The sequence below is a fragment of the Meriones unguiculatus genome, chromosome 5, assembly GCF_030254825.1.
Source record: "Meriones unguiculatus strain TT.TT164.6M chromosome 5, Bangor_MerUng_6.1, whole genome shotgun sequence".
NCBI classification, from domain to species: Eukaryota; Metazoa; Chordata; class Mammalia; order Rodentia; family Muridae; genus Meriones; species Meriones unguiculatus.
Genome location: NC_083353.1, coordinates 33,657,103 through 33,676,129, shown reverse-complemented (window position 1 = coordinate 33,676,129; position 19,027 = coordinate 33,657,103). Strand labels below are relative to the sequence as shown.

The 19,027-nt window shown below is 40.1% G+C and overlaps 1 protein-coding gene across 1 annotated transcript in view; it reads left to right on the top strand.

Moving 5' to 3' along the window:
• Positions 1-19,027, top strand: part of Adgrv1 (adhesion G protein-coupled receptor V1) — a 568,841-nt gene that overhangs the window by 182,400 nt on the left and 367,414 nt on the right. Inside the window, exons 58-66 of the mRNA XM_060383611.1 lie at positions 423-602; positions 6,872-7,036; positions 9,947-10,064; positions 12,154-12,274; positions 13,207-13,345; positions 13,580-13,765; positions 14,003-14,235; positions 16,017-16,165; positions 18,770-18,965. Coding sequence (XP_060239594.1) covers positions 423-602; positions 6,872-7,036; positions 9,947-10,064; positions 12,154-12,274; positions 13,207-13,345; positions 13,580-13,765; positions 14,003-14,235; positions 16,017-16,165; positions 18,770-18,965 — 1,487 coding nt within the window. The remainder of the gene's footprint in view (positions 1-422; positions 603-6,871; positions 7,037-9,946; positions 10,065-12,153; positions 12,275-13,206; positions 13,346-13,579; positions 13,766-14,002; positions 14,236-16,016; positions 16,166-18,769; positions 18,966-19,027) is intronic.

Below are 19,027 nucleotides of genomic sequence, written 5' to 3'. Positions count from 1 at the left end.
CTTTTGTTTTGCTTTTGTTTTTGAGACAGGGTTTCCCTGTGTAGCCTTGGCTGTCCTGGGCTCACTTTGTAGACCAAGCTTTCCTCGCACTCATGGAGATCTGCTTGCTTCTGCCTCCCTGACTGCTGGGATTATAGGCATGCTCCACTGCACTGAGCTGCATAATTTATTTATTTTAGAAGTAATAGATTTTTAAATTTCTAACTTTGAAAGTACTATATATATACATTATCTTAAATGTGTTATAGATATAATATGAAAAAAAACCCTGTTTTTTCTTTCCTGCTGTGTTTTGTTTCACTCATCTAAAATACTAAAAGTATAGCTGAGGAAACACTATTGTTATATGATGCCTTTCCCTTCTCCTTCCCTCCTCCCTCTCTAATCTTCCTTCCCTCCCTCCCTCACCTTGTGTTTCCTAGGTCACTGCGCCGATAGAAATAACTGTACTTGATGATGCTGAATTTGAACTCGCGGAAACCTTTAGCATCTACCTAATGAGTGTGGCTGGTGGCGGCAGACTCGGCGATGATGTAATGGCGACTGTCGTCATACCACCGAATGATTCTCCACTTGGGATATTTGGATTTGAAGAGAAGACTGTAAGTTTAAACATCAGGGGCTGCTTTCCCCCAGTTTTCAATTAAAGATTATCTTTAGTCTCTGTTTCTGCTTTTCATTACCCTTCACCTGACGAGAAGCCCATGGCTGTAGGCAACACTCCTCCAGCTTGTGCACACAATTAGATACAGCAAGAGCTCATCACACAGGTGATTTCAACGGAGAACAGCAGATGCGTTTTTGTTGGTTATGGTTGATCAAGGTGTCCTGTCCATCCGTGGCGTCCATTTTCTTCCTGCTTTACTGCCAGAATGCTGTCCTTGTTTAGAGAACTACACCACAGGTCTCTGGTTGGGTCTTACGGGCTGAGTTGGTGAGATATAGTGCTACTCATTCATTGTACTAGAGTTTTACCTTCAATTATATTGAGCAAAATATTGGATTATATCCTATGTTCCAAGATCTTGTATTTCTCCTTTGTCTTTTCCTCATGCTTTTCATTAGCTGTTTTCTTCCAGGATCTAAAAGAGGGAACCCACTTACTACGCACTGAGATCTTGAGTGGAGACAAAAAGCTTAACCGATTGTGGGCATGAAATGTTTATGTAGCTCTCTTAGGTAGCAGTTCCTACAGTAAAAGTAGGAAAATCTCTATCATAACAATTATTGCATGGTGATGATATGTTATATAATTATTATGAATTTATCTCTTAAAGATATATGTCAGAAGAGATAATCATAAAGATCTTTAGATGATTTATATTTACTCAAAAACTTTTCTGGCTCAGTGTGTCACATTCACTGTCTTGTGTACTGTGTCAGAGTAATTCATTCTGGGTAATCTCTAGCAATAAACCAGCTGTCCCTACGCCCTCCTCTGGACTAGTCTGTGGCTGCAAGACTGGAGCTTTACAGCTGTCTACAAGATCTCTGTTTTCAGACACTTGAAAATTTAAATACAGCCCAAAAATTACCTAATGGTTTTGTCAATGTAACTGCAATTTCACAAGAAAATGGGACTTTTAAGAGTACAATTCTGCTATACCCAGGTAAAACATTTTCTACCTGAAGAAATGAACAAGCAGAGGTCTTTGAGTAGTTTTTTAGTAAGCTAACATCTGGGGGACACAAATGTATCATATTCTGAGATAAACATCATTATCATCTTGTAGTATTTCTAATCACATAATATTTCTTAGAATATAACATATCCATAATATTTAGTACATATGAATATGTAATTTAATTTTTTAGATTTGAATAGGACTAACTGCTCAAATCTTCAATTGGTGAAAACTTATAAAAATACTTTGGTCTGTAACACCATCACATGTGAACTTGGACGCTGAAATCTGTGTTTGTAAGCCACTCTTCCTTTTATGGAAAATTAATTTGGATAAAAATAATTCTAGGGTTTAGTGTTCAGTTCTTCAGTTGGTGAGGACTTTTTGAATTTGGGCATTAAATTTGTTTAGAAGCTTCTCTCCCTACAGGAACATAAAATATCTTTACCATTAACAAATAATTTCTGATTATTCATTTTATCTTAATTGCTGTTATTAACATTAGTACTCCAAACCTAATTTAAGCATGATTAGATAATTAATATAGTAGCCTCAATTTACTATTTGTCTACTCTAAAAGTAAAATTAGATACCTAGATCCTATTGTAGCTTTTTTTCTTAACAATTACGAGGAATTAATGAGTTGATGTATGAGAACACTCACACCTAGGATTTGCATTAGTAAGTGCAGTTGTTACTTTTACTCTTGGGAGAATTAGTACTAATTGTCCTCTGCCTTTTGTATCTGTTTTCATTGTATTCTGTATTTCTTATCACAAAGTATCTTACTCACCAACATGCATGCGCAACATATAAAATTGTGCACAGTGACTAGCATCAGCTGGTAACAGTTTGGAAGGAAAACTGAAAAACATTGAGAAAAGATTGTTAATATAAGCCCATCGAAAAATATGCTCCAGGGCAATCTGTAAGGACACAGACATGTGGATAGCTCCATGTATATCTTCAGCTAAGCATAAAATATACACACAGATTGTCTAAATTGATTCCTCCCTTCTTTGTTATAAAATATTCCTTGTGCCCCAGGAGTGGCGTGAGTAGTACTTGGCGTGGAGTCAAAACACTTGAATTCGATTTTAGACTCATTCTGTTCGATTTAGACTCATGGCATGGCCATGTATGGTCTTCAGATTTCTAAGAGTTCTATGGGGCTTAAATAAGGAAGTAAGGAAGGAAGAAATAACATAATGAAAGCTCAATAGACACCAGTCAGCTCCAAATCTCTGTCCTTGATTCTAACATAGAGCCTAGTGAACAAAAACAAGATTATGTTATGTTTGGCAAGTTTCTGTCTTCAAAATGGAAAGCATGCAGTCACATTTCAAATCTGTGTAACTGAGGGCATAGGTGCCCCCTGTGTGGCCATGTGTAATTCCCTCATAGCAGATCTTACGCTGTCAGCATAAGAAATGTTGCTGCTAGGAAATTAATATATTGACTCTCCCTTTCTAAGGGGGAAGGTGGCTCAGAAGAGAAGTCAATGGGAGGATCTGAATTCAAATCTCAAGAACCTACATAAAGTCAAATGTATAGCAGAAGTGTTTCTAATCCCAGTACTCCTCTGGTACCCGAGGGTTTTGTGGTTGTTGTTTTGTTTGTTTATTTTCCACTGTGGAGAGATACCATGACAAGAAGTAAACTAATATAAGAAAGCATTTAGTTGAGAGCTTGCTTGTCATTTCAGAGAATGAGTCTATGACCGTCACATTGGGTAGTGTGGGGGCAGGCAGGGAGGGAGAGAGGGGGCTGAGAGAGACTAGGCCAGGCACAGGCTGTTGAAACCTCAAAGCCATATCTCCTCTGTCAAGGCCACACCTCCTAATCCATTTCAGCCAACATTCCCAAACATTTCAGCCAACTAGGGACCAGGTATTCAAATCTATGAGCCGACCCAGGTGGGGGTGGAGAAGAGGGAGGTAGGAGATAGAGAATCCCTGGAAGGTTGCTGCTTAGCTAACCTAGTGTATGCTGGGGCGAAACAACGGAGACCCTGTCTGAAACAAGGAGACAAGGACCAGTGCTTAATCTTACACTCTGACCACCACCCACACAGAGTGGCACATGTACACCTGCTTTCACACACAGGGATGCACACACACACACATACACACACACACACATTGTACACTTAAAAGATCAAAAGAACTAGATGGAGACTGAAAGACATGCACAGTAAGAGAAGCACTGTATGCTCAAAACAGGATCATTGATTTGGACTCTTCTTCCATCCTATTACTCAAAATTGCTTTTTAAGTATTTCCTCTTCTGATACAGTGAAGCAGCTTAATAAAAACTTCAACTTTATATAGATTGTATGTTAGCCCTTTGTCAGATGTAGAGATGGGGAAAATCTTTTCCCAGAACGTAGGCTGCTGTTCTGTTCTGTTGATAGTGTACTACGGTTTATAGACACTTCTCAATTTTATGAAGTCCCATTTATTAATTGTTGATCTTAGAGCCTGAGCTCTTGGTATTCTGTTCAGAAAATTGTGTTCTGTGCCAATGCATTCAAGACTCTTCCACACTTTCTCTTCTAATAGGTTTAGTGTGTCTGGTTTTATGTTGAGGTCTTTGATCCATTTGGAGTTATGTTTTGTGCAGCGTGATAGATATAGATCTATTTGCATTTTCTACATGTAGACATCAAGTTAGTCTAGCATCATTTGTTGAAGGTGCTTTTTTATTTTTATTTTTTCTGTTGTATGGTTTTGGATTCTTTGTCAAAAATCAAGTGGCCATAGGAATGTGGGTTTATTTCTGGGTCTTCAATTTGATTCCATTGATCAACCTGTCTGTTTTTATGTCAATACCATATAGTTTTTATTACTATTTTCTGTAGTAAAGCTTGAAATCAGGGATGGTGATACCTTTGGAAGTTCTTTTATTATACGGATTGTTTCAGCTATCCTGTTTTGTTTTGTTTTGTTTTCATATGAAGTTTCAAGGTCCGTAAAGAATTTTGTTGGCATTTTGATCAAAATTGCATTGAATCTGTAGGCTGCTTATGGTAAGATGGCCATTTTTACTATGTTAATCCTACCAATCCATGAGCATGGGACATTTTTCTATCTTCTGGCATCTTCTTCAGTTTCTTTCTTCAGAGACTTGAAGTTCTTGTCATACCGGTCTTTCACTTGCTTGGTTAGAATTACACCAAGATTCTTTATATTATTTGTGGCTATTGTGAAGGGTGTTGTTTCCCTAATTTCTTTCTCAGCCCATTTATCCTTTATATAAAGGAGGGCTACTGATTTTTTTCTTTTAGTTAATTTTGCATCTAGCCACTTTGCTGAAGGTGTTTATCAGCTGCAGGAGTTCTCTGGTAGAATTTTTAGGATCATCTATGTATACTTTCATATCATTTGTGAATATTGATACTTTGACTTCTTTCTTTTCAATTTGCATTCTCTTGATCTCCTTTAGTTGTCTTATTGCTCTGGCTATTACTTCAAGTACTATCTTGAATAGATACAGAAAGAGTGGACAGCCTTGTTTTGTCCTTTGTTCTAGTGGAATTGCTTTAAGTTTTCTCCAGTGAAGTTGGCTGTAGGCTAGCTGTGTTCGTCAAACACTGGGCAAAGCATAGGGAATCTTGTGGAAACGTGGGGGAAAGATAGAAGGATCCAGGGTGGGCTGGAGCTCCACAAGAAGACCAACAGAGCCAAATTACCAGGCCCTAGAGTGGCTTGCAGAGACTAAACTCTCCACCCAAGGACCATACATGGACTGTACCTAGGCTCTGTACAAAGATGTCGCCAAGATACAGCTGGAGCTTCATGTGGGTCCCTAGTAAGGGGAGCAGGGACTGTCTCCAACATGGACTCTTTTGCCTGCTTCTTTCTGATCACTCCCCCCTGGCAAGGTTGCCTCTCCAGGCCACATGGGGAGAGGAGAGGACACACTCAGTCCTGATGGGACTTGATGAGCTGGATTGGATTCATAGGGAGGCACTCCCCTTTTCTGAGGAATAGGGGAGGAAGGATATGGGGAAAAGGGAGGGAGGATAGGACTGGAGGAAGAGGAGAGAGGCACTACTGTAAGGATGTAAAATGAATAAATAAATAAATTCAGTTAAAAAAAACCTTCACCTCACTAAAATTGGTAAATTCTGAACATTCAGAGGCTAGTTTTTACCTGCATTATTTGAGGAGCATATTGCTCTAACAACGACCCCTAAGTCTATTTCAAATGAGGCTGCTACAAACATGGTTGAGTAAATGTCCTTGTTGTGTACCTGAGCAACTTTTGGATATATGCCTAGGAGTGGTATAGCTGGGTCTTGAGGAAGCACTATTCCTAATTGTCTGAGAAAGTACCAGATTGACTTCCAAAGTGGTTGTACCTGTTTACATTCCTACCATCAATGGAGGAAGGTTCCTCTTTCTTCACAACCTCTCCAGCATGTGTTGTCATTTGAGTTTTTGATTTTAGCCATTTTGATGGGTGTGAGGCGAAATCTCAACATGGTTTTGATTTGCATCTCTGATGGCTAAGGATATTGAGCATCTCTTTAAGTGTTTCTCTGCCATTCTATATTCCTCTACAGAGAATTCTGTTTAGCTTCATACCCCATTTTTAATTGGATTACTTGATTTATTGCTTTTTAACTTCTTTAGTTCTTTATATATTCTAGATATCAGCCCTCTGTCAGATATAGGGATAGTGAAGATCCTTTCCCAGTCTGTAGGCTGTCCTTTTTCTCTGACAACAGTGTCTTTTGCTTTACAGAAACTTTTCAGTTTCATGAGGTCCCATTTATTGATTGTTGCTCTTAGAGCCTGTGCTGTTGGTGTTCTGTTTAGGAAATTGTCTCCTGTGCCAATGAGTTCTAGGCTCTTCGCCACTTTTTCTTCTAACCGATTTAGAGTATCTGGTTTTCTATTGAGGTCTTTGATCCACTTGGACATGGGCATCTTCTGCAAATTGGAAGAGTGGGTGTGGAGGATTGTGGGGAAGTTTGAGTTTCCTGTCAGCTATGATCACTTCTACCAGTGACCTGCTAACAATGCAGACACTTTGCTCCACAGAATTTCAAGACATATTTGAAATACCAAGTGGCCTCATGTATATAAAAGAAAAGAAATAGGTTTGAGAGAATCCTTTATCTGCTACATGATAACGTGTTGTGAACAGAATTTTAAATTCAAAACTACAATGACCACAACTAAGATTATTTCTCCCATTTTTAAAAATGTGTTCACCTTACTGGACTTTATTTCTTGCAGGTGATGGTTGATGAATCCCTCTTGTCCGATGACCCCGATTCATATGTGACACTGACAGTTGTCCGGTCCCCAGGAGGAAAAGGACCTGTCCGACTTCAATGGGCTGTAGAGGAGAAGGCCAAAGGCAACCTCAGTCCTTTGAATGGGACACTTTATTTTGATGAGGTACAGTCAGCCTCTGTGTTCCTGTAAACTTCCTGTTGTTTTGTACAGAGCAGTGTGGTATTACGTATGAATTCACATGCTGGTATTCAATATCTCTGGTAGGGTTTTTTTTGTTGTTTGTTTGTTTGTTTTTGTTTTTGTTTTTTAAATACATGTGTTTTGAGAGGAAATGAAAGGAGACAAAAGGGAAAGAAGAGGAAGAAAGGGTGGGAATCAGATTACATATTTCAGACTCTGCCTCTGTAACCATCCAAAGTGCCTTTCTGTCATAGTCCTCACTTGAGGACATAAATTAGAGTTTGGAGATGACAGGGTCATTTTAATCTTTAGTCCTCCTTTGTCCTATGAGAAGACAGCCTCAGTTTCTCCTATGGTGTGCTGATTACACACCTGCCCTTTGGACCATGCTGCTCTTGCCAGATCTCCCTTTTGACTTCAGTTCTTTGTCTCCACTTCACAATCTATGGAGTCATGGGGATGTGTTTTGGTATAAACCTCAAAAGTACTGAGGGATTAAAGTAAGAGCAATCTCTCCATGCCTCCTGTGAGAACCACTCTTGATAGTTTCTTTTATGTTCTTTTAAGACATAAATACCTTGTTCTTCCACACATGGAATCTGTGCTCCTCAGTCTGTTCTGCAATTTGCTGTTTCATAGTACTGTTTAAATTAAACATTTACTTTTCATGTTAAACAAATCTCTTGCATCAAAAACTTGGGTAAATATACTCTTTTGCTCAGTTTTTGTTGCTAACACTTCCACTCCCACGATCTCTCTGTATCATCATGATTTTTGTAGTTCTGAAATTTCTCATCTGCCCTTCAGCTCCGTCAGTGCTTTATTCTCTTAAATTCTTTCATTCCTGTTTCTGCACTGTGACAGATTTCTTAGGTTGCTCGTATTTTATTTACATTTTCTTTAGTGTGGTTCTCTTGGAATAACCATATAACCATGGACTTATTTTTACAAATAAGACTAATTGAAATCTTCCTACCATTTAATGCCTGTGGAACTGGGTAAATTTGTTAATGTTGATGACATTTGATTTCCAAAAGCACAAAATGAGAACAGTAGTGCTTAACCAGGGCAAGGTGTGTATTTTAAGCAGACTAACTTTCTGACACTTAGGAAGTACTTAATAAAATAGATGATGTTTAAGAAGAGCTAGTGGAAATGGCAGCTTGCTACCTCAGTGTTGTGAACCTCATCTTTACTTCATCATATGTTTAAATTTAATAACTGAATCTTCAAAGCACACAAACAGTTTATATTGCTGTCTTTCTGAAATAGCCTACAAAGGTGATTCTGACGCTGTCACTCCATACAACAAACTTGAAGAAAAACTTTTCCATGGTCAAATATCTTTGCAAACTCTTGATTGAATTAAGGAGGGCTTTTGTTAGGGGCTAAGGGAAAGGTTTTTTAGAAACTTTGTATTTCAGTGAATTTTTAATCTCCAGTAGAATTTTCTGAGCTCATCTCTCCATGAATCACTCCCATTACCTCACTATGCCAGACATTTGTGGTTACTGTTTATAACCAGCATTACAAACAACTGACTTGGAGAGAACTCCTTTCCCTCCTCATCCTGGCCATTCATTCTGCTGAGAACTCAGGACTCAGGGACACGAACAGCTGCCTCGCACGTTTACTCGGAAGGAAGAGGCCGTGTGGGTAGATTCTTATGATTCACTGAAGAGTCCTTAACGCTCCTGTCTTCTTGTGTGCACCTACTCACTAAAATGTATTTGTATCCCTTTTTATGTGTATCCCTCACTCAACATGCCTGATGCTTTTACACTCATTTGCTGACATAGGAAGACCGGCAGAAAATTCAGTTTTCATATTTTGTGCATTTCCTGCTGTGAGAAGATATAGAACTGACTTGTTTTTATCTCAGAAAGCAAACAAATGTCTTTATAATACACTATTTGAAGTCAGTTTTCCTCATTTGTATATTTGGGATTTCACTGTTTAAAATGATTTCCAGTGTAGTGTTGAAATCAGCTGTGATGTTACTCAAGCAGCAAATGCATGTGTGTTAAGTAAACTCACTCAGGTACAAGTTATGGTTCCTATTAACACAAACACACGCTAGAACAACTTTAGTTTGGAATAATAATCGTTATGTCTAGAAACAAACAAAAACTCTGCCAAAGTTGATTTAAGGTTGCAAAAGTCTGAGTATACATAATGAAGCACAAGAATATTTGTGGCAGCATTTATTAATATATTAAGCAACCAATTAGATGAACATAAAATTGTAAGTGCAAACAATGGAATATCCGTAACAACCAGAGGACTGCTTAAATCTACACAGGAAAGCATCGATGGAAGAATATAGGGAAGGAACTTTAGAAGCAGGGAGTGCATCTCACAGGACAGGGGGGCAGTTTAGAAAAGTGGGATGTTGGACCCTGCTGTTAAGATTGAAATCTGGCATTGCCTAAAGCCGCTGAGCTGCAGACTTCCTTCCTCAGCTGGTTCCCTCTTCTTCCCCAGATCCTGTAAGGAGTGTCAGAGCCTTGCCTATAGCTTCTTATAGAGAAGCTACGAGATGGCCTCTCTGCATGTAGTCGACTGTGTCTTGCCTGCATCAGCTCCACAGCCTTGGTCTCTTTGCAATGTGAACAAGTAACTCTACAAGTTTGGATTTCAGTGATGGATGTTTTTCAATGAATTTAAGAGTTGTGGATTTTTTTTTCACTCTCACATTCAAGAAACTAAAATGGAATTTGTAGTCAGAGCTAGTTTTTACAATGTAATTCTTTATGAATATAATTCATAATTCTAGGTGGCAAAACTGGCATCAAAAAAAGCTCATACTCATAAATCTTATTTTTCTAATGAGAACATTCAAAGTTTGACTTTTGTTAGTCTGAAAAATGTTTTCCTCTTGTTTAAATGTAGAATGAATCCCAAAAGACTGTTATATTGCACACACTTCAAAACAGCACAGTCGGGGAGGACAGACGCTTCACCATTGAGCTGATAGCAGCTGATGAGGTAGAAATATCTCCAGTGAAAGGTAAGAGAAACTTGCATCATCTTTGAAATTAAGTGCATTCAGAATAAGTAGTTGAAAAGATAGGCAATGCTAGGTGTTATAATTTTTAAAAATGTGCTTCAATGTAAATGCACATTTTTATCTGTACACTAAGCAAAGTTTTAAAAATTAAAATTATGATGTAATACAATAAATTGTAAGTATTACATTATAAAAATATAATATAATTGTATAGAAATACAATACATTACTTGTAGTTTATATCGTATAGATGAAAGATCAGATACTGCTGTTTTTTTAAAGCTTTAAAATAAAGCTGTTCATTAAAGTTATGCTTATAAGATAAAATATGAGACCTAAATGATTAAACAATAGTGAGATGCTCACTATCACAATCAAGAATAATTAATTTTTAATTAAAAATTGTTACTTAAATCTTTATTGGGTCTGTGTCTGTTCCTGTGGTGACATGCATGTGAGTGACTGTGCTCACCATGGGAACTGATGCTCCCTGGGACTGCAGTTACCTTGAGTCATGAGCTGTTCTGGACCGTTATGAGCTGGGAACTGAACGGTTATGAACTGTAAGAGTACGATGTGCTCTTAAATGCTGAGCCATCTTTTCAGCCCCAAAAAGTAATTTTTAAAATGATTTATTGAATTTAGTTTGTGTGTGTACATGAGTGTGTGTTTGTGTGTGTGTGTGTAAGTGTGTGTACAAGCATGGAAGCCAGCAGAGGGCATGGATCCCTTTGAGAGGGAGTTTACAGCATTTATGAGCTGCTTGTTATGGATGCTGGGACAGAAACTTGGCTGTTTGCAAGGGCTCTAAGCACTCTTAACTTCTAGACCATCTCTCCAGGTCCAAGAATTCTTACTTACATAGATAATCGCTGTGTTTTGAAATTGGACTTCATAGCAATATGCTCAATATAATCCCATTTTATGTTATTATATTTTATGAATTTAGAATTACTTGAAATGCTGACAGTGATGCCTTATTGTGCATAATTTCTGTGTATTTATATCAATCATATATTGCATAATTTTAAAATTTAACACATGAAGTATAATTATTATAGCCTAAGTCAACATGCTTTTATCTAAAAGTAATCACTTTGATATTTCAATATTTCATACAAATATCCCAATTTTTAGACATATGTAGGATAGACAGGTATTAAATGATTTCACTGTGTGATGAGAGTAATAAAAACAACACAAACAATGAGAAGTTTTTAAAACCGAGGGTTGCTTATTGTTACACTGCCTGTTTATAACACTGAAGGGGATGCCGAGGCCAGGAACATTCCCAGAAGTGCACACACTTCAGAGGTGGCTGGTTACCCTTCCTGTATGTTCACCCATAGAGTGTTCTGACTAACCTGTGAAACAGCCATGCGAAGGCACCATCTTCTTCAGACCTTTTAACATAGGTCAGCGATAACACACTAAAATGATGGGGTTGATGTCTACACAAATAAGACTATGTTTCTTTTCCCACACAAACCCTTACTGTATCTCTGCCTCACAGTAGCACACTTGGAGATGATGAAGCACTCTTAGTGTCATTAAGCTGTGGCAAGAAAGGCACATGTACAATACTCCATCTATGTTTTTTTTTTTATTTTTTCTATAAAATGGTAATGTTTTTGGATACAGTCTTCATTAGATTACTGCTAAGTTGTAGAATGTAGTCTCTTATTACTAGGTAGTTTTCATTAATGTTTTAATAATAATAACTGGCCAGTTTTATGGCTAGTGTCAGGAAAATGAAAATTAAGAAAGGTGCCCTCAAGAATTCTTGCTCTTGCCACAGAGGCCACCAGAGGTAAGAGGAATACTGCAGGGGTGAGGTCATGCATGTGACACAGGGGAGTATGTGTTCTGTGCAGTGAGAATGGGGTGTTTGCCAGGCTTTTCCTGCTCTCTTCCGCAAAGAGGGTCTATAGAGGAAGGTCTACGTCAGCGCCAGGGCCAGTTGCCTCTCTCTCCTCCTGGGAAAGGCGAACAGTGCCTACCTGCTGTTAGTGCATCTTAGTCTAGTTGATTAGTGTGCGTGTGCATTAACATGTTTGCCTCAACATGCGCTATCTTATCTGAAACGTAGGTAGTGCATCAATAATCATTCAAGGAGATAAGGCCACATCAGAAGTCGGGATTGCATCATCATCTCGGCACATCATTATTGGGGAACCCTCAGCAACATATAATGGCACTGCCATCATCAGGTGAGGATTTTGTGATTTTTTTTTAAATAGCAGTGGTTCTCAACCTGTGGGTCAGGACCCCTTTGGGGGACGTATATCAAATATTATCCGTATCAGATATTTACATTGTAATTCATAACAGTGACGAAATTACAGTTGTGAAATGGCAACACCAAGCATGAGGGTGGCACTAGAGGGGCACAGCATTAGGTAGCTGGGAACCTCAGGCCTAGACCATCATTCTCAAGCCTCCGTAGTACTCACCACCACGTTGCATATTGGTAAGCGTTGTGTGGAAACTAGAACAAGCCAGGAGGAACTGAAAGCTGCTCCCTGAGCCGTCTTGAGCAACAAGCATGCTGGTAAAGCTGGACGGCCCCAATCTGCCATGGCACATACAAGGGGTGACGTTCTCTAAGGACCTAACTCTGTGGGTTCTCAGATCAGGCCCTGCCACACGGCTAAACCAGCATGGCTGTGGGCAAGTTTGGCTCGCCACATTTTCTAACGAGGATTGAAGCAGCAGCCACGGCTCAGGTAGCTGGGTTTGACTCAGCTACCTGAGGTCTGTACCTGGCACATCCGCTCCTCCTCCTTTCCCACCAGTGTGCTCAACTGTGGACCGCCATGTTCTGTTCTGCAGAAGATCTGTTAGGCTACTTACATTGTACGTGAATGTTAAATAAAACCCAGAAATACTTACTTTTATTCCTGATGGTTTAACATCAGGTTTAGTGTTCATTTTTTGTCAAGATAGATATATGGTAGCATAGGAATGCTACTATACTACCTTGGAATTTGAGGACTCTTGCCTGATTTAAAGTTGTTTGGTAAGGTTATTTAAAGTCATAATGTTCTTGGAATAAATGAAAATTGACTGAAAGGCACAGCAAATGTTTAGGAAAGACAATTAATTAAAAATATACTAAATCTATATCCATGGACTGTTGTAGCCTTGTTCGTGGCCCAGGGGTTTCGGGGGAGATCGCAGTGTCCTGGAAAATATTTCCTCCTTCTGTGGGGGAGTTTGTTGAAACATCAGGACAACTGACAATGCAAGATGGACAGTCTGAGGCCACTATAGTGATTCAGGTACTAATGAGGCTGCCTGCTGTTAGCCCTTGCATGTGTATGCACACATGTGTGTGCATGTAGATATGTGTGCATACCTGTGTGTCTGTGCTTGTACATATGTGTATGTGCATGTATGTATGCATGTGTGTGTATCTGTGTACACACACGTGTGGGGGTGTGTGTGTAATTGAAGGGTGGTTCCATGATTATTTCTGTGGGTAAGAGAAAATGCCCCCTTTAAACCTTCTACAGGCTTTGGATGATGACACCCCTGAGGAGAAGTGTTCTTATGGCTTTCAGCTCACTGGAATCAGTGAGGGGGGAGTGCTCAGTGAAGCCAGCATTGCCACCGGCATCACCATGGTGGCCAGTGACGCTCCCTACGGCCGGTTCTCATTTTCGCACGAGCAGCTTCACGTTTCAGAAGCGGCACGAAGGGTACGGTGTGGACTGTTGCAGCTCTTCTGTCGTTTTTGTTTCTGGTATGGGAAGCGGTCCTTTTCTAAAGCTCCCCCCCCATGGATTAATTTCTTCCTATTATTGTTACAGTGTAATTTCTGTACTTTCATAGAGTTAAATTTAATTCCAACATAATCCTGGGACATAGAATAATTAGAAATGATTTATGCAGTGGATTAAACATGCAAATTAACCCGGTAAGCAATTCTCTCCTAGGTTAATGTCACAGTTGTCCGCTCAGGTGGCTCTTTTGGACGTGTGCGAGTCTGGTTTGAGTCTGGTAGCAGGACAGCAGAGGCTGGCTGGGACTTCATCCCTACCTCAGGGGAGCTCCTCTTTGAAGCCAGGGAGAGGGCAAAAAGCCTGCATGTCGAAATCCTTGATGACAACCTTCCTGAAGGCCCAGAGGAATTTGCTCTTGCCATTACAAAAGTGGAGCTCCAGGGAAGGTAAAGGCCAGAACAGGAAGGGCTGTGAGGAGAAAGAAATGGGAGGCAGCGGGTCGGGACTCAGTGAAGAAGCTGACGGACTACTCCTTTCATAATTTTCTAAACTCTCTCCCTTGTTCCCTGCGGAGAGAACATGGGTTTATCAGACGGAATGATCCAGCAAAGCCAGGGAATTGCTGGTGATGTGTTATTTCCCAGGAATTCGGCTGGCTGCTTTCTAAGTCAGCCGGGGTGGCAAGAATTACTTCCCCCTTTTTGGACCCCTGAAAGAGAGAGTGGGAGGCAGCTCTCCATGGTATATCGGTCTGTCTTCCCTGTGGGTAAATGAGATAGACTCTTGCCTTATGGCAGCATTTCTTTGCTTTGCTTTTTTTCCTTTGTTTTTTTGAGACTGCTTATCCATGTAGCCTTGGCTGTCCTGGACTCACTCTGTAGACCAGGCTGGCCTCAAACTCACAGAGATCAGCCTGCCTCTGCCTCCCTGAGTGCTGGGATTAAAGGCCTGTGCCACCATACTCAGATTGCCCAGTAGCAGTTTAAACTGGGAGGAAAAATGTATGGTAGTTGACCAAACTGGTGTAGCATGGTTTCAATGAAGAATCAAAATTCATCATGCTGAGGCTTATTTCTTCCCCGGAGCTGGCTTGATTGGCAGAGTAGGGTTCATTGTGCAGTTCACATATCATGCTTCAAATCTGTCCCAACTCAGTATTTCACTCAGAAACATAGGTACAGTGATCATTGTCTTACCCGAGAGAGGCAAAAATGTATTTTGAATTCACATAAACATTACATCTTTCTTCTTCAAGGAAGGAATCAGAATCTGACAGTGGGAATTAGTTTCTTCCCATTGCTCAGTCTTCCTTAAGTGAAGGCAGTTTGGAAAAAGTAGCTCTCGACCTGTGGCAACATGTCTATGGTTTTGATTAATCAGAACAGGGATCATCTGCCTTGTTGACTATTCTTCCAAAGGTAAATTTCCATGTGAGTTCTGGTTAACGGTTTTTGCTTGCAAATAATTACCAGCTTCATTTGATATGAAAAGGAAGCAATGGAATGCAGCCTGTTCCCTGTGTTTCCTCTTGGCTAGAGATATGTTGCTTTGGAAGGGCTTGTGGTACCCAACCTGTCTCAGGATGCTGATGAGGGCAGCTGCTCTGCCCATTTAATGTTTCAACCCTCAGTTCTGGCCTTTGCCTCACAAGTAAGATACTTAGCAGTTTCCACCCTTCAGTACAAGGCAGCATGTGAACCCCAAGTGCAAAGAACTTAGGAATTGAAGGAAGGATTGAAGTTGTGTAGTGACCTCTGAAATTTCTTTTCCTTTAGGAATTGATATAGGTGAGTCAGTCAAAACTTATTTGAAGGGAATGTAAACCTGAAATAGTCTTTTGCAGAAATACATTGTTATATAAGTAAATTAACTGATGTTGTTCATAATTAAATTAGATTCCTTTGTTGTCATTGTTTGTATTTTGTCCATACTTGTAATTTTGTTTCATATAACCACAAATACTTGGGAGATTATATACACACATATGTAACATTACTTTACACAAGACAGCCTTCATATTGGGATTATTTAAAACCATTAAGGTACTGGGGTAGAGCATTTGCCAGGTATTCATGAAACTGTGGGCTCACTGTGCAGCTTTACAACATCATCTGTGTAATAGAACTAAGGTATGGGAGCCAAAAAGACATTTATGTTCACGCTAAACGTGCACATTTGTTATTTCATTGTATTGTGTTTTAATCTTTATTTCCTGTGACTTTGCAAGAGGGTATGATTTTACCATCCAAGAGAATGGACTTCAGATAGATCAACCTCCTGAAATTGGAAACATATCCGTTGTTCAGATCATAATAATGAAAAACGATAATGCAGAGGGCATCATTGAATTTGACCCAAAGTACACTGCCATCTCAGGTGAGCTTAGTCGGCTTCTGCTGGTGTCACAACATTTTCTGAATTACAAAAGAATCTGAATTCTTATATGCAAATTTTTTGGTTTGATCACAAAAATAACTCTCCATTTGTATGTCTACATTTTAAAAGTATTTTTCGTTACTTTTAGTTAGCCTTGAACCTCTCTGTATTTTGCAAAGTCAAGTGATTACTCAGCTTGGAAAAAATATATGTTTAACTTTAAGGACTATTAAAACGTCTGTTTAAGGCATTGATAAGGAGCTGGAGAGATAGTATTAGGCCCAGGGGGACCCTAACTTCCAAGGCAGGAGGCCAGGAGGCCGGATCGATACAATTTACAAGAGGTTTAACATCACTCGATATCCCAAACCAGGGGGAACAGCTAGGAGAGACAGAAGGCTGAGGTTTTTAAGGGAAGGAGCACGGGAATCTCGGAGGTTGCAAGCTTGGCCACACTGGATTGGATAGAGCAGTTGACTTTTAAAATGATTGGTTCGTCTTAGGTGCCAAGTCCATCTGGTCCCGCTCTGATGTGGGTGGGGGAGCTGTGACGTCTGGACCTCCTCCACAGTGGGGAGGAGACCGTTGGCATTCCTTTGCAACAGTGTGGGGTCTTGTTTCAATTTACCCGCTCCTCTTCCTGCCTTTTGGAAAAGTGCTGGGAGAATTTAGTTTAACATGGGGTATGGAATTTATAAAGAAACCTGTGAAGCTAGCCTGTTCCTTTCATTGGCACAGTGGTTAAGGTGCTTGCTGCTTGGTACTGGCTCAATCACTGAGATAAAACAGCATGGCAAGAAGCAGTTTGAGGAGGAAAGGGTTGATTTCACCTTGTAGCTTGTAGTCTAGAATGCGGAAGGAAGTCTGAGCAAGAACTCACAGCAGGACTTGGAGACAGGAACTGATCCAGCTGCTCTGGAGGAATGCTGCTTCCTGGCTTGCTTCTCCGTGCTTGCTCAGGTTGCTTTCTTATACCATCTAGCACCACCAGCCCAGAGCAGACAGCACTTAACAGTTGGGACCCTCATACATATATCATTAATCAAGACAATAGCCCACAGATTTGCTAAAGGCCGATCTTATGAAGCTATCTTCTCAGTTAAGAATCTCTCTTCCCAGAGAAAATGTCTAGGTTGTGTCAAGTCAACAAAAACCAAACAGCACAATGCTCTTGCAAAAGATGAATTTGATTTAACCACATTTACATCTGTCTGCTCACAGACCTGTAATTCCAGCTCCAGGGGATCTGATGCCCTCTTCTGGCTTCTGGGGAACTTGCACGTTCAAAGACATACACATGAATAAAGATTAAACAACTCTAAAATGTTTTAAAAGAAAACACTTCAATTTATGTACATTTCATTTTTATATGACCATATCTCAGGGTCTATTTACACTGTAGAGAATAATCACCACTGAAATGAACATTTTACTGTGTTGTCGCTGCAGATAATGTTTGGGTCCTTGATCTTGTCTTCAGCTCCCCTCAGGCTTGCCTAGTGCCACCAGAACACAGAATACATGGCTACATTCCCTTCTAAGCAGAAAGAAATGACTACCTTTCTAGGAGTTAGTTTTATCCAAAGGTAGAATATAAGTACAATTTTAAAATAAACATATTACCTTGTTTATGCAAATTAATAACTTACTGCCTTCATTGCTTCTACCCAGACTCCTTGTCTAGCTATCTTGAAAGTTTGGCAGAATCACCTTCTGCACATCTCCTAAGGACTTTTTGGATAAGCTATGGCCTATTACATAAGCTATCTTGTTAATTTCAGCCTACTACTAGTAAAGTGACGTTGCATTTTTGCATCAAGAAATAAATAGGATTTTTTTCCAGTTTCCTCATTTCTCATTAATTCATTGTTTCTTGGAGAAAGTTTTGGTAGTTAATACTTTTTTAACTTAAAAAGTTTAATTTTTAAATTTAAATCAAAGACTGATGTTGATATTTTCTGATATATTTTCTAGGATCAGAAAATATAATAGTTTCTGTGCGTAGATTTAAAAATGTTCATATGAGTGCTACTGAGATATCCAAGTGCAGTTACCGCCAACCTGACAAGCTGAAATCGACCCTGGGGACCTGCTGGTGAGAGGAGGGCTGGCTCCAGCAGGTCGTTTCTGAGCACCACACATAAGCCGTGTGCACACGAGCACGCACACACGTTACACGTGAAACATGTTGTGTGGCAGGAATACTATAAGGCCCCTTACGTGAACCATTTGTATCTCAGCTAAACGTACAAAAGCAATCCAGACTATTTCCGTTTAGTACACACTGTGTTCTTCTCCCACTGTCTTAGGCGGGGCTCTCTTATTTGCATAGCGTGAGGAGGAAGAACACTGTACAAATGACTGCACAAGCTGTTCACGTTTTAAAAAGTCAATCACTCTAGATCTCAGCATCTGGCAGACTGTTCTTTATGAAAAGATGAGAGCTACAAAACTTTCACTATTTTTTTAAGGTGATAAGTGAACTGTGAAAACTAGGGGAGTGTGCCCTGGGCCGTTGCTTTTAATTGCCTGGTCCAGTCTGGTTGAATCGTGTAAACTCCGTGCTTTCCCCAGTAACCTGGCTAATCCACATTCCTGTCACAGTGGAGGAAGATGCCGGCGTGATCGCCCTTCCGGTGCTGAGGCTTCGGGGAACTCTCGGCCGCGTGTCAGCCGAGTTCAGCTCCCGGGGCTCCCCTGCCGGCCCAGGAGGCTTCGAACTGCACGGCAGCTCGCTCACCTTTCAGCATGGGCAGAACCTGAGCTTTATAAACGTCTCCATCGTCGACGGCAGTGCAAGGTTGGTGGGAGGAAAGCGTGGGCATTCGTAAGGCCTGGGCACCGTGGCCTGGCTTTGCTCGT